This window comes from Scyliorhinus torazame, chromosome 17 (assembly GCF_047496885.1).
Source record: "Scyliorhinus torazame isolate Kashiwa2021f chromosome 17, sScyTor2.1, whole genome shotgun sequence".
Classification (NCBI taxonomy): Eukaryota; Metazoa; Chordata; class Chondrichthyes; order Carcharhiniformes; family Scyliorhinidae; genus Scyliorhinus; species Scyliorhinus torazame.
The window spans coordinates 176,789,017-176,815,009 of NC_092723.1; the positions used below are offsets into that span (position 1 = coordinate 176,789,017).

A 25,993-nucleotide genomic window follows, 5' to 3' on the forward strand; every position below is an offset into this window, starting at 1 on the left:
GAATCCACAGTTTGCACTCCCGATCTGGATGGCTTCATTGTGGGGTTGCCATTTCATAGCCCCCTGCATTTTAGTGGAGTCGGGCCAGCTTCTCAATGATCCCTCAGAGGAATCATGAACCATAGGGCACGATTCAGCAGACTGAATTTAAAGGGCGGCATGATGGCACACTGGTTAGCACTGCTGCCTCACAGCTCCAGGGACCCGGGTCCAATTCCGGCCTCGGGTGACACTCCGTGTGCAGTTTGCAGTTTCTCCGGGTTTCTTCTGGGTGTTACGGTTTCCTCCCACAGTCCAAAGTTGTGCATGTTAGGTGGATTGGCCATGTTAAATTGTCCTTAGTGTCCAAAAGGTTGAGGCATTACTGGGTTGCGGGGATGGCGTGGAGGCATGGGCTTAAGCAGGGTGCTCTTTCCAACAGCCGGTGCAGACTCGATTAGCCGAATGGCCTCCTTCTGCACTGTAAATTCTATGGGCGCAATTCTCCCCCCCCCCTTTCGTCGGCTGGGAGAATCCCTGGGGTGCCGCGCGAATCGCGCCACGCCGCCCCGACCCCCGCACGCGATTTTCCCACCCCACCGGAAACCAGCGCCGCGCGATTTGCACCAGGCCGCTCAGAGAACCTGCGAGCGGCGATTCTCCTGCCCGGATGGGCCGAGCGGCCGCTACGACACGGCAGGTTCCCGCCAGCGCCGTCCACCCCTCGTCACTGCCGGCGGGAACGCTGGGGAGGCAGCCTGTGGGGAGGGGGAGGGGGGCTCCTTCACCAGGGTGGCCTCCGATGGGGTCTGGCCCGCGATCGGGGCCCACCGATCGGGGGCCAGAATAGGCCGTGCCCGGGCCCTGTTCGCGCCGTCGTGAAACCGCACAGAGAGTGACCCAGCGGAGAATCGCCCCCTATGATTCTATGAAAGTCTGCTGAACGGCTGCAGCTCTGAGAAACATCCCGCTATCCAACGGCACTTTGCCGGTTTTTTTTGGCTTTGTGGAGCTTTCCCTCGCCAGCAGGAAAGGCTTCTCGCAGATCGGGTGACATTTTGTCTGGCAGTCCCAGTCTTCCCCCCCCCTTTCAGCACTCCCCCACTGTTCTTTTAACCTGCCCCCAAACTTGGGGAGGCCCCTGGGAATCGTACCTCAACCCCCCTCTACTTGGCAAGGCCCCCTGGGCCCAAGACCTGGCAGTGCCCCTTGGCACCCTGGAAGTGCCAACCATACAGTACCAGGGTGACACTGACCGGGTGTCTGGGTGGCAGTGCCAAGGTGCAAGGTTGGCAGTGCCAAGGTGTCCAGGTGCCAGGGGGGAGTGCCACCCTGCCCTGTCCCCGAAGACCCGGGGATCTCTCATGACATGGGAGTTACCCTCCCAGGTGCTATTACGACAGGTCCACGTTTGAGTGGACCAGTAATAAATGGAGCCCTGACCATATGGGCAGCATGGTAGCACAGTGGTTAGCACAATTGCTTCACAGCTCCAGGGTCCCAGGTTCGATTCCCCGCTGGGTCACTCTCTGTGCGGAGCCTGCACGTTCTCCCCGTGTCTGCGTGGGTTTCCTCCGGGTGCTCCAGTTTCCTTCCACAGTCCAAAGATGTGTAGGTTAGGTGGATTGACCATGATAAATTATCCTTAATGTCCAAAAAAGGCTAGCTGGGATTACTGGGTTATGGGGATAGAGTGGAGGTGTGTGTTTAAGTAGGGTGCTCTTTCCAAGAGCCGGTGCAGACTCGATGGGCCGAATAGCCTCCTTCTGCATTGTAAATTATTTTTTTTAATATATCTCCCAGGCGCGAATCTTGAGTCCCGGGTGTGGGTGAATCCAGTCTCTAAGTATTTAAATGAGCCGTAAGGGTCGCTGAGCAAAATCCAGATCGGGTCGGGCGAAGCGAGTCAGGTAACCCATGATCGGCCTGGTGCGGAGCCTGATTTGGGGCTCGCATGCGATTCCACCGTTGCTGAATTGCGCCCATAGTCTAGATTTGGGAACGTTTTGAAAGGTAAGTTCAAAAGTTTGAACCCATGCCCCCTTTATGTGCTACCATGGCTCCACCATGCCCCCCACGCCACCTCCATGTCCCCCTCTGTGCCCTTCATGCCACCCCTTTGCCTTTGTGCCCCCTCCATGCCCATTTGCCCAATATACACTATTTGTGGAACCAATGAGTCATATAATGACAATGGAAAGGGTCGAAATGCTGAGAAAAAAAAATTCAGAAACGTTCTTTAAAAATAAACTGTTGTTCCTCTCACCCAATAAAAGTATCAATCAGACATCAGTAACAGAAACTTTAACCACTTCAGACCTCTTAATCTTGCCCAAATAAGCATTTAAGCTGAACTTTTCCAGCCCTTCCCATCCAGACCTGCTGATGGTAACCCCCTCCCGCATGTACCCCAGTCGCAGAGGGCGTGGGGCACAAAAAACCCCGTAGACATCGATGGCATCAGAAGATCCCACTGCCAACTAATGCCACATGGCAGCAGGCTTCCCCCACCCCAGGAAAACACACTGCAGGGGGGTCTGGAAAATCCCGCCCTTAAACTTTAACAGAACTGATCACAGAAAAAAAACTTTCTACAATCACAAAAAAAATGTCAACAAAGCAAAGTAAAACCCACTCAGTTGTTAAAACTGAAGCTCTGTTGAGCTAGTACATTTATGTAGCAAATTAATTCACAATGAAACAGGTGGAGAACTCAGCTGGCTGGCCATCTGTTTCTACTGAACAGTTCCCAGATGGCCTCTTTTAATGCAACTGGGAAAAAGGTACAAAGAACCAGCCCGCTTCAGCACTTGGCCACCTCCTATAGCCATCTATAATCTGCTTCCAGGATTGGCATGCCTGATTCCATCCTGCCTCTGCCTTCCTGGATCGAAAATTGGGAGTCACAGGGGCCATTAAAACAAGAATGACCTGCCAACTTGGGAAATTTCCTGTCGTGAGCTACCCACCTCAGTCATGAAAAGTTGGTCCCAGCTGTCTCCTGGAGTAAATTCTGCTGAGGTCTTCAAAGAATGGAATATGCAAGAAGCCAAAGAGCTTCTACCAGTAAACTCTCTTGATTGGAAACAGCTGACAAAGGATTCACTCCCAGCATCCCCACCCCTTCCCATCCCCACCAGAACCCATAGGGGTCAAAACTTGGAATTCCCTCCTTTTTCCTTGACAAATGAGATGGAATCCCATGTTTAACCAGGTTCAGCACAAATACTGGTCTCCCCGTCCCAGCTAGTAATCAGGTTTTTCCACAGTCTGCAGTCCCATGCAATTTGGGGCCAATATCTGTATGTTGCATAAAACAGAAGACTGGGCATTACACTGTGATATTAATGTTAAAACCTAAAATTCTATTGCCTGTTGCCTTTGTGTCAAAACAGCAGTTGATGGATTTAGCTTTGAAAATAACCTTGCACTCTTCTACATCAGGCTTGTCCAACATGTAGCCCAAGGGCCAAATGCGGCCCTCGAAGCCTCTCTACGGTGCCCCAGAAGCCACTTTTTAAGACGTTGGTCAAACAGATAAGTTTGAATGGAAGAATCTGCATGGAGCTGCTCCTTCAATCACAGGATGTTTCTTTCCCATGTTTTCTATGTGGCAGTGAGTTTGGGCCCTAGGGAAGCAAGGCCCTTGGAGCTGAGGGCCACAGAGTTAAGCAGTTGGGCCGGGGAGCCGGCAGCAGGAGTGCCAAGGAGTGTAGGCCAGGGAACAATGCCCAGGAGCAGAGATTCTGGAGCATGGGGTCTAGGGAGCAGAGGTGCCAGGGCGTTGGGACAAGGGAGTAGAGGTGGTGCGTAATGGGGCCTGGGTGTCCAAAGCAGGGCACTGGTAGGTGAGAGAGGGACTGGAGGCAGCTAGAGCATAGGAGCCCACTGTCGCTATATTCCCTTCATAATTTTATGTTTCTATCAGATCCCCCCTCATTTTTCTAAATTCCAATGAGTATAGTCCCAGTCCACTCAGTCTCTCCTCATAAGCCAATCCCTCAACTCCTGAATCAACCTAGTGAATCTCCTCTGCACCCCCTCCAGTGCCTCTATATCCTTTCTCAATGATGTGGAGATGCCAGCGTTGGACTGGGGTGGGCACAGTAAGAAGTCTCACAACACCAGGTTAAAGTCCAATAGGTTTATTTGGAATCACGAGCTTTCGGAGCCTAGCTCCTTCATCAGGTGAGTGATTCCAAGTGAGGAGACCAAAACTGTACACAGTACTCCAGGTGTGGCCTCACCAGCAGCCTATACAGCTACAACATAACCTCCCTGCTTTTAAACTCCATCCCTCTACCAATGAACAACAAAATTCCATTTGCTTTCTTAATTACCTGCTGCATCTGGAAACCAACTTTTTGCGATCCATGCACAAGGATACTCAGGACCCTCTGCACATCAGCAAGCTGCAATTGTTTACCATTTAAATAATAGTTCATTTTGCTGTCCCTTGCTTTGTTTTCTTTATATTCTAGCACTTTTCATTAATAGAGAATTAAATATAGACTTGTTAAATACTGTGTGATCTTGTAGGTTATCAGCAGAACTGTTAATGATAATAATCAGGAACTTACTTGTGCAGTGAAAGAAATGGAAGAACTTTCCTTTCCAATTGGCCGTAGCAACTTGTCTTTGCTTCAGGGATGTATCCATACTGTTCCATCATGGCAGAAGCAGCCGTTGTTATGATCCCAACACCATCTGTTACCCTTTCTGTAAGAGTGTAGTCCCACTCATCATATGACACAGAAATCAGCCCAGCTGGAAACTCCTCCGGTATGATGTCCGTGTTACCTGTTACCAAACTGGGCACAATCCAGATGAAACCATAGCCTGTAAGACCCAAGGAACGGGCTTCCTCCAGTATAAAAATGGCTTCGTCTTTCGAACAGTATAACAGAATGACCGACGACTGTATTTTCTTCAGTTGGATTTGAGCCTTTGAATCCCCGTCAACAGCATCTAACGTGATGGTATTGAGTAGCTCCCAGCCCACAAAACTGTTTTCCACTGTAGCTTTTAATACACTAATAAACTCATGGTATCCAGGGAAGGTGCTGGTTACAATTGAAAACACGTGCCAGTCATATTCTTCCATGATATTTAGCATCACGCCAACTTGTTGGTGAATGGAAGCACCGAACTGGAAAAATGTTGATTTCTGATCCTGCAATTGAATTAAGAAGCATTTTAAAGGATTCAATTGAAAAAAAAAGTCAATAAGATTCATTGTATATATCAATCAATTAAATTCCAATGGTCAGGTACAAAATTACTTGAATCGTGAATTTTGTGTGGTAAACATCCGAAGGTGCTTCGCAGGAACAGTTTCAGACAAAGTTTGGCAGAATCACATAAGGAAATATTAAAACAGGTGCACAATAACTTACTCAAAACAACAGATTTTAAAAAGCATCTTAACTGGGGATAGAGATATAGAGAGGCCAACGTTCTATTCAAAAATGCAACAATCTTCTGTGGAACTATTTTGATTGTCCCAATCATCACTTTTCAACAGACAATGGGAGGAATTTTCCAAAAACTTCAAAGTGTCAGATTCTGACTGAAAGCTGGCATGTTTCTCCCCAGAAATACAGCCAGGTTTTCTGACCAGATCTTCTGACATTTAGTCAGCAAGAAATTGGGAGTGACGCGGGTTTGTGCCATCGCTCTGGTGGGATGAAGGCTCATAGAGCCGGCAAGTTCGGCTACACAGATAGTGGGGTGCCATCTTTAGAGAGTGCCCCGATCACCAGAAAATTTAAGTCCCTCCCAACCCCTCCAAGGCCATGGACGATTCCCCCCCACAAGCTTTGGGGCGACCCCCCCCAAAGAAGTACTGAGAGGGCACTCTGCAACCTATTTCCCCCTCCACCCCACCCACGTATTCTCCAGTGTGCACCCCTCTCCCACCCTCACTACACATAAGGGAAAGACCCCTCCCCCAATGGGGAAAGATTTGTCCCCTCTCAGAGGCCCTTCTCACTGCCCCCGGCACAGACTTCTGGCACTGCCAGAGTGGCAGGGGTGCGGCACGTCCCAGCCTCAGCCCTCAACCCCGGGGCCTCCAAGCCCCTCCGCAATCCTGACATGGTCATCACGACTGATTGTCGATCTTTGAAACCAGTACCGCCAACCGGGTGAGGGGGGCTGGGGGGGGTTGTATCTAACATGCCCGGAAGCAACGGCATTAAGTCTTATGATTATATTAAAATAAATTTAAATTAATGGAAATCAGGTCCACGCCTTTTCTGGTGAGAGTTTGCAGCCAAAATGGGATTTTCACTCAAGGCGATCATACCTTTAGAATCGCTCCCCTTGTTTGACAGATTTCCTTACCTTTGGGCCCAAAGATCAATTTTTCATGACGTAAAATGGCATTGTATTAGGAACAATCAACATGTTCTCAATTGCGTCTATTTGTCCTTCTTAATCCATTATGTTTTTCACTACAATCTGCCACCAATAATTAGGCAGGAGCTTCTCAACACCCAATCAAAGTTCTTGGCAGCAATCATTGGCATTGGTTCAAAGGGCAAAGTGTTTAAATTATTTTGAAGCTGCATTGGAAGTATATAGGCAAATCTGCAAATCATAACTGCTGTACCATTTTGCTAAAGAAAAAAATTTGCATCCTAAGAATCCTAACTGCGTCAAGATTCAAATTCCTCTCTGTGGCCAAATTTAGGACTGAACCAAAACATTTTAGGTTCAAAATTGAATTTTGGTAAAATCATAGCTTATATCATACATATCATACATAATGTCATACATATGTACCAATGTCAGTTTGAAAATATTTAAATCAATTTTAACCCAGTTTATCCAATCAAAACTGTTCAAAGTTGGCAGTTATAACTCACAACAAATATATAACCCAATAAGGAAGAAGGATTCTAGGAAGGGGATAAATCAACCATGGTTAACCAAGGAAGTTAAGGGTAAAAAACAAAGAACAAAGAACAAAGATTAAACTGAAAGAAAAAAAACCATATAATGTGGCAAAGATTAGTAGTAAGCCAGAGGATTGGGAAAGGTTTAAAAATCAACAAAATATGACCACAAAAAATAAAGGGGGAGATGATTAACTATGAGGGTAAACTAGCAAGTAATATAAAAATGGACAGCAAGTTTCTTTAAATATATAAAAAGGAAGGGAGAGGCCAAAGTGAACATAGGCCCCTCAGATAATGGGACTGGGGAAATAATAATGGAGAACCAGGAAATGGCAGAGGAGTTAAATAAATATTTTGTGTCAGTCTTCACAGTAGAAGACACAAATGGCATTCCAAAAATATCAAATAATCAATGGTCAAGGATGAGGAGGAGGAATAAATATAATAACTATCACGAGAGAAAATGCACTCGTGAAACTAATGGGACTAAAGGCCAATAGGTTCCCAAGACCTGATGGGTTGAATCAATGGCTATTAAAGGAAGTAGCTACAGATATAGTGGATGCACTGATACTATTCTTCCAAGAATCCCTAAATTCTGGAAAAAATTCCAGAGGATTGGAAAACTGCCAATGTGACACCCTTATTCAAAAAGAGAGGGGGACATAAACAGGAAACTACAGGCGAGTTAGCTTAACATCTTATAATTGGGAAAATGTTAGAGTACATTACAGAGCACGCAATTGCAGAACATTTAGAAATACACAATATAAACAAGCAGAGTCAGCATGGCTTCATGAAGGGGGAATAATGTCTGACTAATTTATTAGAATTCTTTGTGGTGGTAACAAGCAGGATAAATAAAGGGAAACTAGTAGATGTACAAAATATTCGATAAGGTACCACACAAAAGGCTGTTTATTAAAATAAGAGCCCATGGTGTTAGGAGTAATATATTGGCATGATAAGAGTATTGGCTAACGAATAGAAGACAGTGAGTTGGGATAAGAGAAGCGTTTTTAGGGACAACCTGTAACTAGTGGAATGCCACAGGGATCAGTGCTGGAGCGACAATTATTTACAATGGCGTGATCCTATGGCCATGCTGCGCCGGAAGAGCACTCCCGGGATCTACCCGCCTTGTGAGATTCAACGTGATCTCGCAAGACTTTGCGATGTGAATCCCAACCACAATGGGCAGGATCACCTTTAAGCAAATCTGCATATTGTAGCGAGGCAGCTAGCCTCACTCTCATGTGCAGATTCCTGAGGTACCTGAGGATTTAGGATTCAATCCCTTTGCCTCAGAGACCTCGGGCGAGCCTTGGGATCAGACAAAATGGCACTTGTGGGGGTCTCCAAGGGGATCAGAGGCCCCCAGCTGCATGCCCTTTGGGCAGAGTGGTGCCCGGGCAGTGTCACTGGGTACCAGCCTGGCGGTGCCAAGCTGGCTTTTTTTGCGTGTGAGCGATTGTTCCTGGGTTGCCCAGCAAGGCTGTTTCAGGGGGAGGAAGGGCCTTCCATATTGCGTTCGGGTTGGCGTGGGAGGTTGGGGATTCTTTTGGGGACCTCGGAGATTGGGACACTATTTAAAAATGGTGTCCCAATTTCTAACTACAATAGGGACTTACGGCGAGCAGAGCTCCCCGTTGTAAAATATCTAGCTACGTGCAGCCTTGGCTTATTCAGGCCCCTTAGTCAACATGAGTCGCGTTGAATATCCATTGCTAGTGCCAGGAAACACGCGGCTAAATGCGCTCACTGGAGGACTTTGTTCCCTTTCGGGAGAATCCCGCCCAATGTATATTAATGCTTTGGATGAAGAAAATTAATGTACTATTGCCAAGGTTATAGATGGGAAGCCATGATATGGAGATGCTGGCGTTGGACTGGGGTGAGCACAGTAAGTAGTGTTACAACCCCAGGTTAAAGTCCAACAGGTTTGTTTCAAATCACTAGCTTGCGGAGCACAGCTCCTTCCTCAGGTGAATGAAGACGTAGGTTCCAGAAACATTTATATAGACAAAGTCTAAGATGTAAGACACTACTTTGAATGCAAGCATTTGCAGGTAATTAAGTCTTTACAGAGCCAGAGAGACTCCGAAAGCTAGTGATTTGAAACAAACCTGTTGGACTTTAACCTGGTGTCATGAGAATGTCACTTTAAGAAATGTTTGTCTGCTCATGTTAATGCAGTGGTGTCAGCGTGTGGGTGGAGCTGGGCTGTCTGTCAGCTTTTAGTTTCACTTTGAGAAAAGCTTGGATGTGTCTGTTTTTTTTGGTTTCGTTTCAGTGTTGGGAGTTGCAGCCAGCCAAAGAAGATGTACTGTTGTTCTCTCTGCCATGTAAAGACTATCTCTTGATCATTTGATGAATTCAGAGTAATAACTGTTCTCAGTAGTGAATTTAAACCTGATGTGCTTCTGTTAAAAGTTGTTTTTTTAATGTCTTATGGAGGTTGAAAGGAAAGTAAGGATCATTTAGAACATAGAACACTACATAGAACACTACAGCGCAGTACAGGCCCTTCGGCCCTCGATGTTGCGCCGACCTGTGAAACCACTCTAAAGCCCATCTACACTATTCCCTTATCATCCATATGTCTATCCAATGACCATTTGAATACCCTTAGTGTTGGCGGGTCCACTACTGTTGCAGGCAGGGCATTCCACACCCTTACTACTCTCTGAGTAAAGAACCTACCTCTGACATCTGTCCTATATCTATCTCCCCTCAATTTAAAGCTATGTCCCCTCGTGCTAGACATCACCATCCAAGGAAAAAGGCTCTCACTGTCCACCCTATCCAATCCTCTGATCATCTTGTATGCCTCAATTAAGTCACATCTTAACCTTCTTCTCTCTAATGAAAACAGCCTCAAGTCCCTCAGCCTTTCCTCATAAGATCTTCCCTCCATACCAGGCAACATTCTGGTAAATCTCCTCTGCACCCTTTCCAATGCTTCCACATCCTTCCTATGATGCGGCAACCAGAATTGCATGCAATACTCCAAATGCGGCCGCACCAGAGTTTTGTACAGCTGCAACATGACCTCATGGCTCAGAAATTCAATCCCTCTACCAATAAAAGGTAACACACCGTACGCCTTCTTAACAACCCTCTCAACCTGAGTGGCAACTTTCAAGGATCTATGTACACGGACACCGAGATCTCTCTGCTCATCCACACTGCCAAGAATCTTACCATTAGCCCAGTACTCTGTCTTCCTGTTATTTCTCCAAAAAAGAATCACATCACACTTTTCTGCATTAAACTCCATTTGCCACCTCTCAGTCCAGCGCTGCAGCTTATCTATGTCCCTCTGTAACTTGTAACATCCTTCCGCACTGTCCACAACTCCACCGACTTTAGTGTCATCTGCAAATTTACTCACCCATCCTTCTACGCCCTCCTCCAGGTCATTTATAAAAATGTCAAACAGCAATGGCCCCAAAACAGATCCTTGTGATACACCACTAGTAACTGGACTTCAGTCTGAACACTTCCCATCAACCACCACCCTTTGTCTTCTTCCAGCTAGCCAATTTCTGATCCAAACTGCTAAATCTCCCTGAATCCCATGCTTCCGTATTTTCTGCAGTAGCCTACCGTGGGGAACCTTATCAAACGCTTTACTGAAATCCATATACACCACATCAACTGCTTTACCCTCATCCACCTGTTTGGTCAACTTCTCAAAGAACGCAATAAAGTTTTGTGAGGCATGCCCTACCCTTCACGAAACCGTGTTGACTATCCCTAATCAAATTATTCCTTTCCAGATGATTATGCATCCTATCTCTTATAAACCTTTCCAAGATTTTGCTCACAACAGAAGTAAGGCTCACTGGTCTATAGTTACCGGGGTTGTCTCTACTCCCCTTCTTGAACAAGGAGACAACATTTGCTATCCTCCAGTCTTCTGGCACTATTCCTGTTGACAAAGATGACTTAAAGATCAAAGCCAAAGGCTCAGCAATCTCCTCCCTAGCTTCCCAGAGAATCCTAGGCTAAATCCCATCCAGCCCAGGGGACTTATCTATTTTCACCCTTTCCAGAATTGTTAACACCTCCTCCTTATGAACCTCAAGCCCTTCTAGTCTAGTGGCCTGAATCTCAGTATTCTCCTCGACAACATTGTCTTTTTCCTGTGTGAATACTGACGAAAAATATTCACTTAGCACCTCTCCTCGGACTCCAAGCACAACTTCCCACTACTGTCCTTGACTGGCCCTACTCTTACCCTAGTCATTCTTTTATTCCTGACATATCTATAGAAAGCTTTAGGGTTATCCTTGATCCTACCTGCCAAAGACTTCTCATGTCCCCTCCTGGCTCTTCTTAGCTTGGTGTTGTATTCTTTGGGGGTTGTATTTGAATTGATGGTTGCTAAGATGTTCACTGTATGTTTTAAAAAGGTTAACTTGAGTTCATAGAATAAACATTGTTTTGCTTTAAAAAATATGTTTCCATTTCTGCTGTCCCACACCTGTAGAGTGGGCCGTGTGCTCCCCATACCACAATCTAGTAAAGGTCGTGGGTCAGGTGAACTCCTTGATACACTTTGGGGCTCTCTAAACCCTGGCCCATAGTGTTGCAAGACTTCTTATAGATGGGAAGGCAAGTAGTGAGGGTGACATAAAGAGCCATATAGGGGTATGGGAGGTTAAGCGAGTGGGCAAGAACTTGGCAGATGGAGTATAATGTAGGAAAATTTGAAATTATGCACGTTGGTAGGAAGAATATAACAGCTGAATATTATTTAAATGGAGAAAGACTGCTGGAAACTGCAGCATAGATGGATTTGGCGGTCCTCGTGCAGAGAACACAAAAAGTGAGCGTGCAGGTAATAGGGAAGGCAAATGGAATGTTGGCCTTTATTTCAAAGTGGCACTACCATAATGCCGCTGCCTCCCTTACTCCTGGTACATACTGAATTGATTAATCACAGTGAGGGCAGCACAGGGTTGCATCAGATAGCCTTGTTGCCAAGTTAGTTATGGGATAGGTGGGCGGGGGGGAGTAGAGAGCAGACCAGACACTCACACATAAACATGCTGGGCAGGCATTTCCTCCCGCTCCGCGACATGTTCTGCAGTGGCGCAGGGTGGCTCACCAGTGGCCAGTGGCAGGATCTTCTGGTGCTGCTGTTGTCAACGCATCCATTGCCGTCACAAAACCCTTGGCGGGGATGAGCTGTTGACAGGACCGTAAGATTCCACCAGCATGAATGGCCAGAAAATCCCGCCCCATGGGAAGGGTGTACATATAGAGGTTAGCCAGAATGTTATGGTGGAAAAGGGCAGCACGGTAGCATTGTGGATAGCACAATTGCTTCACAGCTCCTGGGTCCCAGGTTCGATTCCGGCTTGGGTCACTGTCTGTGTGGAGTCTGCACATCCTCCCCGTGTGTGCGTGGGTTTCCTCCGGGTGCTCCGGTTTCCTCCCACAGTCCAAAGATGTGCAGGTTAGGTGGACTGGCCATGATACATTGCCCTTAGTGTCCAAAATTGCCCTTAGTGTTGGGTGGGGTTACTGGGTTATGGGGATAGGGTGGAGGTGTTGACCTTGGGTAGGGTGCTCATTCCAAGAGCTGGTGCAGACTCGGTGGGCCGAATGGCCTCCTTCTGCACTGTAAATTCAGTGTTAATCTATGTTCTCCACCATTTAAGAGCTTGCTGACATTCACTAAAGATTCACAAAGTTTAATGAAACGTTCTTTGTATTTGCTGTTAACAACCCTGAATTTAAATTGGGGAGGTTGTGGCACAGTGGTATTGTCGCTGGACTAGTGGTTTAGCACAGGTCTAAATCACTGGCTTTGAAAGCAGACCGAGGCAGGCCAGCAGCACGGTTCAATGCCCGTACCAGCCTCCCCGAACAGGCGCCGGAATGTGGCGACTAGGGGTTTTTCACAGTAACTTCATTTGAAGCCTACTTGTGACAATAAGCGATTTTCATTTCATTTCATTTCAGAGACCTGGGTAATGTCCTGTGATCCCAGGTTCCAATCCCACCATGGCAGATGGTGAAATTTGAATTCAATAAAAAAATCTGGGATTAAAACCCTAATGATGACGATCAAACCAATGCCAATTGACATAAAAACCATCTGGTTCCCTAATGTAACATTGCCCCCATTGAAATGGCCTAGCAAGCCACTCAGTTCAAGGGCAATTAAAGATGGACAACAAATGCTGGTCTGGCCAGCGAGGCCCACATCCCAAGAACAATTAATTTTTAAAATCGGACTGATGAGGACAGAACAGAATACAAAATAGATGGGAAAATGCAGCGAGCTGGTAGGCGCAATGTCAGGTGGCAGGAACTTTCTGTCACAAATTGAATATCCCTCATACGTACATAAGTCAATTGTAGATAGGGAGGCCTGGGTTAGGGGTGCCCTAACCTTACCTTGCTGGGCCTACTCTTAATCCTTCTGGTCTGACCAGGAAAGTTTAAAATTAAAGGTGCATTTTCTTAATGCTCTCCTGGTGCCTGACTCCTCTTTCATACTCCGTTGCCCTGGTGACGATGTGTATTTAAGAAGGATCCTGCTGATTTCTACCAGATGTCTTTCCAAGCAGGTTAAAAGTACAGCCAATGGGATCAGCCATTGGTGTGTTCCACAAGTGATTAGAAGACCATAAGATGGAGGAACAGAGGTGGGCCATTCAGCCCATTGAGTCTTCTCCACCATTAAATGAGATCTTGATTGATCTGATATGATAATCCTCAACTCCACTTTCCCACCTTATAGAATTTACAGTGCAGAAAGAGGCCACTAGGCCAATCGAGTCACTGGAAATAGCACCCCACTTAAGCCCACCCTCTCCCCATAACACAACCGAACCTTTTTGGACACTAAGGGCAATTTATCATGGCCAATCCACCTAACCTGTAAGGTTAGATGAGACATGAAGGTTCAGTTAGGGCGTTTGAGAGTTACGCGTTAGCCAGGAAGGACCTAAAGAGAGAGCCAAGAAGAGCCAGGAGGGGACATGAGAAGTCCTTGGCAGGTATGTCAGGAAAAAAAGAATGACTGGGGTAAGAGTAGGGCCAGTCAAGGACGTAGTTGGAAGTTGTTCGTGGAGTCCGTATTCACACAGTGAGCCTTACTTCTGCTGTGGGCAAAGTCTTGGAAAGGATTATAAGAGATAGGATTTATAATCATCTAGAAAGGAATAATTTGATTAGGGATAGTCAACACGGTTTTGTGAAGGGTAGGTCGTGCCTCACAAACCTTATTGAGTTCTTTGAGAAGGTGACCAAACAGGTGGACGAGGGTAAAGCAGTTGATGTGGTGTATATGGATTTCAGTAAAGCGTTTGATAAGGTTCCCCATGGTACTGCAGAAAATACGGACGCATGGGATTGAGGGTGATTTAGCGGTTTGGATAAGAAATTGGCTAGCTGTAAGAAGACAGAGGGTGGTGGTTGATGGGAAATGTTCAGCCTAGAGTTCAGTTACTAGTGGTGTACCACAAGGGTCTGTTTTCGGGCCACTGCTGTTTGTCATTTTTATAAATGACCTGGACGAGGGCGGAGAAGGATGGGTGAGTAAATCTGCGGATTACACTAAAGTAAGGGGAGTTGCAGGTTACAGAGGGACATAGATAAGCTGAAGAGCTGGGCTGAGAACTGGCAAATGGAGTTTAATGCAGAAAAGTGTGAGGTGATTCATTTTGGAAGGAGTAACAGGAATACAGAGTACTGGCCTAATGGTCAGATTCTTGGTAGTGTGGATGAGCAGAGAGATCTCGGTGTCCATGTATATAGATCCCTGAAAGTTGCCACCCAGGTTGATAGGGTTGTGAAGAAGGCGTGCGGTGTGTTAGCTTTTATTGGTAAAGGGATTGGACGAGATTCTCCACTCCCGCGCTGGTTGGGAGAATCGCCTGGGCCGCCAAAAGTTCCCGGGACGCCCATCCGATGCCCTCCCGCGATTCTCCCAAGCGGCGGGAACGGCCCCGTCGAGTTCCGCGGGCCGCACGCCGGAGAATCGACGGAGACACGCAAAATGGCGATTCTTCGGCACCCCCGCTATTCTCAGGCCCGGATGGGCCAAGCGGCCAGGCCAAAACGGCAGGTTCCCCCCGGCGCCGTCCACACCTGGTCGCTGCTGTCGAGAACAGCGTGGGAACGCTGGGGGGGTGGCCTGTGGGGGGGGGGGGGGGGGGGGGGGGGAGGGATCCTGCACCGGGGGGGTACGTCAAATGTGGCATGGCCCGCGATCGGTGCCCACCGATCGTCGGGCCGTCCTCTCTGAAGGAGGGCCTCCTTCCTTCCGCGGCCCCGCAAGATCCGTCCGCCATCTTCTTGCGGGGCGGACTCAGAGAGGACGGCAACCACGCATGCGCGGGGGTTGCCGCCGGCCAACCCGCGCATGCGCGGGTGACGCCAGTTATGCGGCGCCAGCGCGTCATCTATGCGGCGCCTCCTTTACGCGACGACAAGGCCTGGCGCGTGTAGATGACACGGCCCCGATCCTAGCCCATTGTCGGGACCTGAATCGGTCGGGCTCGGGGCCGTTTCGCGCCGTCGTGAACCTCGACAGCGTTCACGACGGCGTGGGCAATTCGGCGCGGGAGTGGAGAATCCCGCCATTGAGTTTCGGAACCATGAGGTCATGTTGCAGCTGTACAAAACTCTGGTGCGGCCACATTTGGAGTATTGCGTGCAGTTCCGGTCGCTGCGTTATAGGAAGGATGTGGAAGCATTGGAAAGGGTGCAAAGGAGATTTACCAGGATGCTGCCTGGTATGAAGGGAAGATCATATGAGGAAAGACTGAGGGACTTGAGGCTGTTTTCGTTAGAGAGAAGAAGGTTAAGAGGTGACTTAATAGAGGCATACAAAATGATCAGAGGATTAGATAGGGTGGACAGTGAGAGCCTTTTTCCTTGGATGGTGATGGCTGGCATGAGGGGACATAGCTCTAAATTGAGGGGAAATAGATATGGGACAGATGTCATGTAGGTTCTTTACTCAGAGAGTAGTAAGGGCGTGGAATGCCCTGCCTGCAACAGTAGTGGACTCACCAACATTAAAGGCATTTAAATGGTCATTGGATAAACATATGGATGATAATGGAATAGTGTAGATGGGCTTTAGATTGGTTTCACAGGTCGGTGCAACATCGAGGTCCTTAGGGCCTGTACTGCGCTGTAATGTTCTATTCGATTCTATTCTGTAACCTGCACATCTTTGGACTGTGGGAGGAAACCGGATCACCCGGAGGAAACCCACGCAGCCTCGGGGAGAACGTGCAGACTCTACACAGACAGTGACCCAAGCCGGGAATCGCACCTGGGACCCTGGAGCTGTGAAGCAACTGTGCTAACCACTGTGCTATCATGCTGCCCCGTTATCCCCATAATACTTGATTATCTTACTGATTAAAAATCTGTCTGTCTCAGCCTTGAACATACTTAACGACCCAGTCTCTATGGCCCACTGCAGTAGCGAATTCCATAGAACTACACACTGTGAGAAGAAATTCATCCTCATCTCTGCCTTAAATAGGCGATGCCTTTCTCTGAGATTCAGGCCTCTGGTCCTAAACTCTCCCACAAGAGGAAACATCCTCTCAGCATCTACCCTCTCAAGCCCCCTGAGAGTCCTGTATGTAACAATCAGGTCGCCTCTCATTCTTCTAAACTCCAATGAGTACAGGCCTAACCTACTCATGTCAGTGATATCCAACTTTCCTTTGAAAACTTGAAACACACCTGAGGAGTCTCTGTCCTAACATCTGAAAGATAACGGGCGTGATATAATGGCCTTGGTGTCAGGACGAGGCTGTTGAATCTCATGAGAGGCCTCTTGAGAGATTTGCGATGCTCGATATGTCTCGAGGGATTTCTCGCGAGATTCAACGGACTCACGCTAGAGGTCGCAATCTGGACCTTGCCTTCACTGGGCGTGATCCAGATCAACATATTTAAATGAGCTGTACGACTCACTTTAATATACGTTTGCCGGATTCATCCGGGGCGTGGGACTCAACAGCCACGCCTGGGAAGCCTTGCCAGTGTGCTGTTTAATACTGGTCCACACAAACTTGGACCTAGTAGTCAGGGACAGGGTAGAGTAGTACCCTGGCACTTCCTCCGGCACCTGGCAACCTTGGCACTGCCAGCCTGGCACCCAGACAAACTGGCCACCATGGCACTGTCAGGTTGCCAGGGTGGCATTAAAAGGTTGGCAGGGCAACTGCCTTGGTGCAAGACTGGCAGTTCCAGGGTGCCAGGTTGGCACCGCCAAGGGTCAGGCTCCGGTGGGGGTTGAGGGTGAATTCGGGGGGTTTAACCAAGGTCGGTGGGGATCAAGCACAGGGGGCGGGGGGGGCCTGAAAGTGGGGGGTGGCTTCCAAAATGCCTTCTAAAATGACACCCCAGTCTGCGAGAAGTCAACCCTGCTGGCAAGCTGAAATGAGCTGAAATTCCTCTAAGTGCGGCCTTGGCGGAGAGAATCTCCCCAAGGCCTAAACAAAATGGCAAAGTGCTGCTGAATAGCCCTGCTGGGACCAAGAAGGACCCGGTTAAACATGCCATTCAGAGTGCTCTAACTCAGGTTCGCTGAATCACACACAGCGTCATTACTCCCCTACAGGACAGATGGAGAAAACATTTCCTTGTTGGTTTACATCATCCAAAAAAGGTGAATCAATAAATAAGCAAAAATGCAGAGAATTGGTGAGATTCTCCAGACTCCTTTCATGAACTTCTAGGGTCTGGGCACTCCAGTTTGAAATTGTACAATCACTGTAATGTTAATAGTTGCTTGGTAGTACAGAACTTGAATATTGCTGAAAAAGAGACATGCTGTCAAAATCTTTCCTCTTGCACTCACCAGGACAAATGTGAGAATTCCAACTCTCGAAGGGAACAATAATTTATACTGCATGAGAAGAACGAAGGTGTTGCCATGGGGAATGAACCAGGGAATAGCCATCCACTTGCCAACCAATCAGCACCTTCTTCTCATGCAGTAAAAACTGTTGTTCCCTTTGGATTTGGTATTCTTGCCTCTGTCCTGATGACTGCAAGAGGAAAAGCTTTGACAACATGTCTCTTTTTTTAGCAATTTATATATTGGTTCCTACTCTTCCAAGGCTTTTCTTTTATATAGAATTTACAGCAATGAAACAGAACATTTGATTCAAAAGGTCTATGCCAGCAATTAATGATACAGATGACCCTTCTCCCACACTATTTTATCTAACCGAATCAGCAGATCCTTCTATTCCTTTTTTATTCCCATAGGCCAGAATGTTGTGTCGCCATGGATGCTAAGTGGGCCTAACATAAGGTGACATGATAGGGTTGAATTGCCTGTCATCTGGCTGTTACCTACCTGTCTTTGCTGGGGTTTTACCAGCAAGATAGGTGCTGGGCAGCCGACCAGCCCTTAGACCAGTGAGACCTTTAAGTGACCATTTAGCGACCAATTAAAGACCTCTTCCAGTCAACACTGGGTGCCAAAGCCACATGGAAAAACTACCAGCTAAACCTTGACTTCTTGGCAGTGGGCTTGTGGGGGTGGAGGGAGGGCCTTCTGTTTGTGTACCCTGTGACCAACTGAGGGAGAGTCCCTCTCAGCAGCAAGGGCCAACTCCAGCTTGTCCTCCCACTGCGAATCAATTACCTCTGACCCCCACCACTACATCACACCACCCCCTCTTCCCCCCCTCTCCCCCCCCAATCCCAATCATTGGACCTGCCGGACTGACCCCTGCAAAGCCAACCCAATTATCTAGCTTTCTAGCCTCCATCATTGTTCTTTGTCATAGACTGACTGCAGTTCCAGCAGTGGCCACTGCTTCCTGCTGCCTTACAACAGTAAAATAAGGGGATGGGTTCCCCAACTGCATATTTCTCGGTAGTGCGCCGTTTGCTGGCAGTAGAAATCAATCTTCTCATCCCTTGTTAATGGGAGTTCCCATTGAAACCACCCCACGGCACCCCGAAATCCGCTGACGGGGGTGCGCTACCAGCAGGGGAAGTGAATCCCAACGACTGGAGAATTTGAACCAATGTTGTGGCTTCCTGGGCCAGCAGAGGGAGGCACATCCCTCACTTTTCAGCCAGTGGGTGGCTAAAGTTCCATGTGGAATTCTGGTCCTAGTTTCCCCTTAAATGCATCTTTAATATTTGCTTCAACTACTCCATGTGATAATGTCATGTGAGGGTACCTTTAAGAAATGGGTGTTTATCAAATAGCTGTAGTGAATGTACCTTTAGGAAATGGATGTTTATCAAATAGCAGCAGTGATGTCAGAGTGTGGGTGGAGCTGGGCTGGCTGTCTTTCACTTTCGTTTTTGAGCAGGCAGCTACTGTGTGTTTTAGTTTCGTTTTCAGAGCTGGCTAGCTGCAGGCAAAGCAAGCAGCTGTATAATGATCTCTCTCTACAAGCTACAGACTGTCTTCAGCTCATTAGAGGATTTCAAAGTATACCAGTTTCTTTAGAGAATTTAAACCTGCTGTCTTTCTGTAAAAAGGGTCTTTAGAACTTATGACTGTTGTTAGGAAAATTATGAAGGGTTACTTATAGAATATTGTATCTGTGGGGATTATTGATGTTGATAGTTGTTAAGATGTTTACTGTGGGTTTATAAAGTGTTAACTGGATTCATAAATAAACATGGTTTTGTTTTAAAACTACTTTAGCTCTCTGTTGCATCGAACCTGTAAAGTAGGCCCTTGTGCTCCCCATAACCACAATCTATTAAAAGTTGTGGGTGAGGGGAACTCCATGATACACTTTGGGGTTCTCTAAACCCTGCCCCGTAACAAATTGGGGGCTCGAGGGGGATAAAAGTATATCTGTTGGATTGGCTTCGTGAACTTAAAGACAATGAGGGGTGAGCATATTGTGGTTGCTTTTCAGTTGTGGTATTTCAGTTTAAGTAGGGAGTGTGGTGTGGACAATGGCTCTTTCAGAGGCCCTGAAGTTTTTGGGGGTGGAGACGGTCACACGGAGTACCTTACGAACAGAGACTAAAAGCAGACTGTTAGATTTGGCAAAAACATTGCAGTTAACATTACCTGACAAAATGCGAAAAGATTAGGTAATTATGGCGGTGGCTAAGCATTTAAGATTGCCTGAGATACAGTTTGACTCAGTGGAAATGGCAAAAATTCAATTAAAAATTAAACAAATGGAATATGAGAACGAATTAAAGCAGCCTGAATACGAAAGAGATAGAGAGGAAAAAGAAAGAGAAAGATAGAAAAAAGAAAGAGAGAGAGAGTTGGAACTTCGGAAAATGGCCATGAAACATGATAGGTGTGGTATTTCAGTTTAAGTAGGGAGTGTGTTGTGGACAATGGCTCTTTCAAGAGGCTCGGAAGTTTTTGGGGGTGGATAAGGTCATACCGCAGTACCTTACGAACAGAGACTAAGAAAAGGCTTTTGGATTTGGCAAAAACATTGCAGTTACCTGACAGCATGTGAAAAGAAGAGGTACTTACGGCACTAGCTGAGCGTTTAAAATTGCCTGAGATACATTCCGACTTATTAGAACTGGCAATAATTCAGTTACAGATTACACAACTGGAACATGAGAAAGAATTAAAGCAGCTTGAAAACGAAATGAGAGAAAAAGAGAGAGAAAAGGAGATACAGATCAGGGAAAAAGAAAAGGAAAGAGAAGAAACAAAAAAAAGAGAAAGGGAGGAAAGGGAAAAAGAGAAAATGGCCATGAAACATGACAGTTAGTTAAAATTGGCGGATGTAAAGGGAAATGTACAGTTGGCCGATAGTGATGAGGGTAAAGAGAAAGAGCATCATAGTCAAAGGCTTGGTGGGGATCTATTTAAATATGTCCAAGCTTGCCAAGGTTTGATGAGAAGGAGATAAAGCCTTTTTCATTTCATATGAGAAGGTGGCTAAACAAATGAAATGGTCACCGGACAGGTGGGTATTACTGATTCAAACAAAGCTGGTAGGTAGGGCAAGTGAGGTGTTTGCATCACTATCAGAGGAGGTATCTGGGACATATGAGGAGGTGAAAAAATCCACTTCAGGTGTATATGAACTAGTGCCTGAAGCCTACAGACAAAGGTTTAGAAATTTAAGGAAAGAACCTGGTCAAACATACATGGGGTTTGAAAGGATCAAACAGTAATTTTGCTAGGTGGATAAAGGTTTTGAAAATAGACCAAACCTATAAAGATCTCAGAGAAACTATACTTTTGGAGGAGTTTAAAAATTCAATCCCTAATGTAGTGAGAACTCATGTTGAAGAGCAGAGGGTTAAAACTGTGAGGTTAGCAGCAGAAAGGGCAGATGATTATGAATTAGTTCATAAAGCAAAGTTTGGTTTCCGACATCAGTTTCAGCCTGTGAGGGATAGAAACTGGGGACATGAGAAATACTCGAGTGGTAAAGGTAAAGGTGATCTGATGGGAGATAATAAGAAGTGTGTATCTTAGATTTAAAAAGAAATCCAGGAGGGTGGAAGAGAAATGAAAAGTTTCAAATGTTTTCACTGTAATAAACTAGGTCATGTAAAGTCATAGTGTTGGTGGTTGAAGAAAAGCACTGGGAAGGCTGATGTGGTAAAACAGGATAAGACAGTGGGGTTTGTTAAAGTGGTAAAGGGAAGCCCAAGTGAGGTGAAGGAAGTGCAAAAGATTGTACAACCCGATCAAGAGGTGATTGATAAGAAGGTGCCAGATCTCTTTAAAGAATTTACTTGTGTGGGTAAAGTTTACTCATGTGTACCAGAAGGAGCAGGTATGGAAGTCACATTTTTCAGAGATACGGGAGCTAGTCAATCTTTAATGGTGAGAGATGAGGAGTTATGTAGTTTGGGAAGAATATTTCCAGAAAAGGTGGTATTATGTGGAATTCAGGGTGAGAAGAGTAGTGTTCCATTATATAAGGTAAGGTTGGAAAGTCCAGTGAAGAGTGGTGAAGTGGTAGTCAGAGTAATAGAGATACTATCTTGTCCAGGAATACAGTTTATCTTGGGTAATGATATAGCTGGATCGCAGGTGGGAGTGATGCCTACTGTGGTTGATAAGCCAGTGCAAAATCAGACAACTGAAGTGTTGAAGGACGAATAGCACATGAGGTATCAGTGGAAGGTCATTTGGGAGTAAGGAAAACGCAAGCTAAAATACAAAAACATTTTTATTGGCCTGGACTGCATGCAGATGTAGTTAAATTTTGTCGATCATTTCACACATGTCAAGTGATAGGGAAACCTCAAGCAGTGATAAAACCATCGCCCTTAATACCCATTCCAGCATTTGAGGAACCTTTCACAAGGGTCTTAATTGATTGCGTAGGACCGCTTCCTAAAACATAAAGTGGGAATCAATATCTCTTGACTATAATGGATGTGTCTACAAGGTTTCCAGAGGCCATTCCAGTACGCAATATTACAGGTAAAAAGATTGTGGAGGAGTTACTTAAATTCTTTACTAGATATGGACTACCCACAGAAATATAATCAGATCAAAGAAGTTGTGGATAGCTTAGGAATAAAACAATTTAAATGAACTACGTACCATCCAGAAACGCAGGGAGCGTTAGAAAGGTGGCATCAGACATGAAAGACAATGTTGAGGGCTTATTGTCACGATTATCCAGAGGATTGGGATAAAGGAATTCCATTTGTACTGTTTGCAATTTGGGATGCACCTAATGAGTCAACCAAATTCAGTGCTTTTGAACTAATTTTTGATCATGAGGTAAGAGGTCGGAACTTACATTATTGGATGTCAAATTTTAGGGAACAATTAAATTGAGCAGGTGAATTGGCTAGACAGCATTTAAAAATTGCACAACATGTGATGAAACGGGTCGTGAACAAGAAATCCAAAGCTCTTAATTTTGCCAGTGGAAATAAAGTACTTTAGACCTCTGTTGCATCACACCTGCAGAGTGGGCCTTTGTGCTCCCCATAACCACAATCAATTAAAGGTTGTGGGTCAGGTGAACTCCATGGTACACTTTGGGGTTTTCTAAACCCTGGCCCATAACAATAGGAAGTTTCATATTCTAACCACTCTCTGGATAAAGAAGTTTTTCCTCAATTGCTTATTGAATTTGTTACATTCAAATTTAAATGTATGACCCTGGTTTGCAAATTCCTCACAAGTAGAAAATGTTTTGCAACATCTACATGATCAAACCCCTCCATAATTTGAAGGTCATCAATTAGATCAACCCACAGCCTGCTCTTTCCTTGCACAGAAGTTGAAGCAATTCACAACAGAAATAAGCATTACTTGGCAGCAGCTTACCCTGCAGGAAGTATTAAGTGAACTACCCCAGCGCATGTAATATAAAATTCTGAAGAATAAATTGTTTTTGCTTTCCCTCTGGAGTTTTCATCAGCTTTCCGATGTGCATTTCTATCTCCTATTTGATGAAATATTGGAAGGATAAACTGAGCATCTGTATACTGCTCATTCCAGACCAAGCAGAAATGGTGCTGTATATTGCAGATCTAGGTTTCGTAAGGCACAACATATTGGCATAGAATCTGCACATAATACATTTCACAGGATTTGACTCAATACAATCTGCATTGTAGCAAATTTGCAATGCAAATTAGATGTCATCAAACCCAATTGACTTTTGCTGGTATTTCAAATGAATATTTTCCCTTTACAGTCCCCATTTCCAAGCATTTTTGTTTATATAAATAGATTACCAATTTTCATTTAAAAATCCATTTTACTTCTTGTATATGTACAACAGTATTCTTAAAACGTTAACTTTTTTTGTATTAAATGAGAAACATTTGCAAATCTCTAGTGTTCTGTGATCACGTATATTGTATAATATGCTTATACCTGTCATTTTTAACTAAAAAATGTTGAGCTTAATTCCAGCATCATTTTGATTTCTTGAACGCAAAACAGTGATTAGATAAAGGAATGCACAATTATATACATCATGTGCTACAAATACCTTTTAATGAAATTAAAATCAACTCTACATTGTAATAGAGGCCAAAGAAAGCAAAATACGCCAGGTCTGTTGAGAAAGGAAGACATTAAATATTTCCCATATGCCAAATAAATTGCAAGGTCGCAGGCTGGGTAGTGTGGGAGTGTGTGGGTGAGTGTCTGCATGAGCTTTTGCCAAGCACTCTGATGAATTTCCTTATTATGCTGTTTGATTTTCCTCAAGAGTGTTTGTTTTGCACTATCTCAAGGTTAGCATTAGCAAAACTTGGTCGAAGCTAATGGATGCACATCAAATGAGGCTGTGCTCACCTTCAAAATGGAACCGTGAGATCTCAGGAATATCATATACTACAGTTGGGTTAGGCAGATGTCAAGAGACCATCCCGTTGGCATTTTTCTTGATAGTGTGGTGACGTTTTTCTGGTAAATTTGGTGCATTGTCACATAACTGTATTTCTTAGTCATCTCTATTTTTCAGTTTTACAGTTGGCTTTATGCAATATTCCATGGATTGAATTCAATTTCTCAAACAAAGTAACAAGTGTGGGTAAGAGAATAGGCTATAGCAGCTTTTCACCCAGGGGACTTGGTCAATCCTAAATGAAAGCCGTCAACTCCTGAAAACGTTTAAGGGCTCCAAATGAAATTAGATAAAGCAGCCCAAATGTAGCTCTAACTGACATAGTCTAAGAAGAGCAAGATTATACACAAATATGGCACAAAAGAGCATTGGCTTTAATAAGAGATGATGTGGAGATGCCGGCGTTGGACTGGGGTGAGCACAGTACGAAGTCTTACAACACCAGGTTAAAATCCAACAGGTTTGTTTCGATGTCACTAGCTTTCGGAGCGCTGCTCCTTCCTCAGGTGAATGAAGAGGTCTGTTCCAGAAACATATATATAGACAAATTCAAAGATGCCAAACAATGCTTGGAATGCGACCATTAGCAGGTGATTAAATCTTTACAGATCCAGGTTAAAGAGGTGTGAATTGTACCAAGCCAGGACAGTTGGTAGGATTTTGCAGGCCAGATGGTGGGGGATGAATGTAATGTGACATGAATCCCAGGTCCCGGTTGAGGCCGCACTCATGTGTGCGGAACTTAGCTATAAGTTTCTGCTCGGCGATTCTGCGTTGTCGCGCGTCCTGAAGGCCGCCTTGGAGAACGCTTACCCGGAGATCAGAGGCTGAATGCCCTTGACTGCTGAAGTGTTCCCCGACTGGAAGGGAACATTCCTGCCTGGTGATTGTCGCGCGATGTCCGTTCATTCGTTGTCGCAGCGTCTGCATGGTCTCGCCAATGTACCACTCTTCGGGACATCCTTTCCTGCAGCGTATGTGGTAGACAACGTTGGCCGAGTCGCACGAGTATGTACCGCGTACCTGGTGGGTGGTGTTCTCACGTGTAATAGTGGTATCCATGTCGATGATCTGGCACGTCTTGCAGAGATTGCCATGGCAGGGTTGTGTGGTGTCGTGGTCACTGTTCTGAAGACTGGGTAGTTTGCTGCAAACAATGGTTTGTTTGAGGTTGCGCGGTTGTTTGAAGGCAAGTAGTGGAGGTGTGGGGATGACCTTGGCAAGATGTTCACCATGCTCATGCGACTCGGCCAACGTTGTCTACCTCATAGGCTGCAGGAAAGGATGTCCCGAAGCGTGGTACATTGGCGAGACCATGCAGACGCTGCGACAACGAATGAACGGACATCACGCGACAATCACCAGGCAGGAATGTTCCCTTCCAGTCGGGGAACACTTCAGCAGTCAAGGGCATTCAGCCTCTGATCTCCGGGTAAGCGTTCTCCAAGGCGGCCTTCAGGACGCGCGACAACGCAGAATCGCCGAGCAGAAACTTATAGCCAGGTTCCGCACACATGAGTGCGGCCTCAACCGGGACCTGGGATTCATGTCGCATTACATTCATCCCCCACCATCTGGCCTGCAAAATCCTACCAACTGTCCTGGCTTGGTACAATTCACACCTCTTTAACCTGGGGTTACCCAATCTCTGGATCTGTAAAGATTTAATCACCTGCTAATGGTCGCATTCCAAGCATTGTTTGGCATCTTTGAATCTGTCTATATATGTGTTTCTGGAACAGACCTCTTCATTCACCTGAGGAAGGAGCAGCGCTCCGAAAGCTAGTGACATCGAAACAAACCTGTTGGACTTTAATAAGA

At 45.9% G+C, this 25,993-nt stretch overlaps 1 protein-coding gene across 2 annotated transcripts in view; it reads right to left on the minus strand.

The window, feature by feature from the left end:
• Positions 1–25,993, minus strand: part of grin2aa (glutamate receptor, ionotropic, N-methyl D-aspartate 2A, a) — a 475,972-nt gene that overhangs the window by 277,692 nt on the left and 172,287 nt on the right. For both annotated transcript variants that reach the window (XM_072481712.1, XM_072481711.1), the window contains exon 4: positions 4,560–5,152. In XM_072481712.1, coding sequence (XP_072337813.1) covers positions 4,560–5,152 — 593 coding nt within the window. The remainder of the gene's footprint in view (positions 1–4,559; positions 5,153–25,993) is intronic.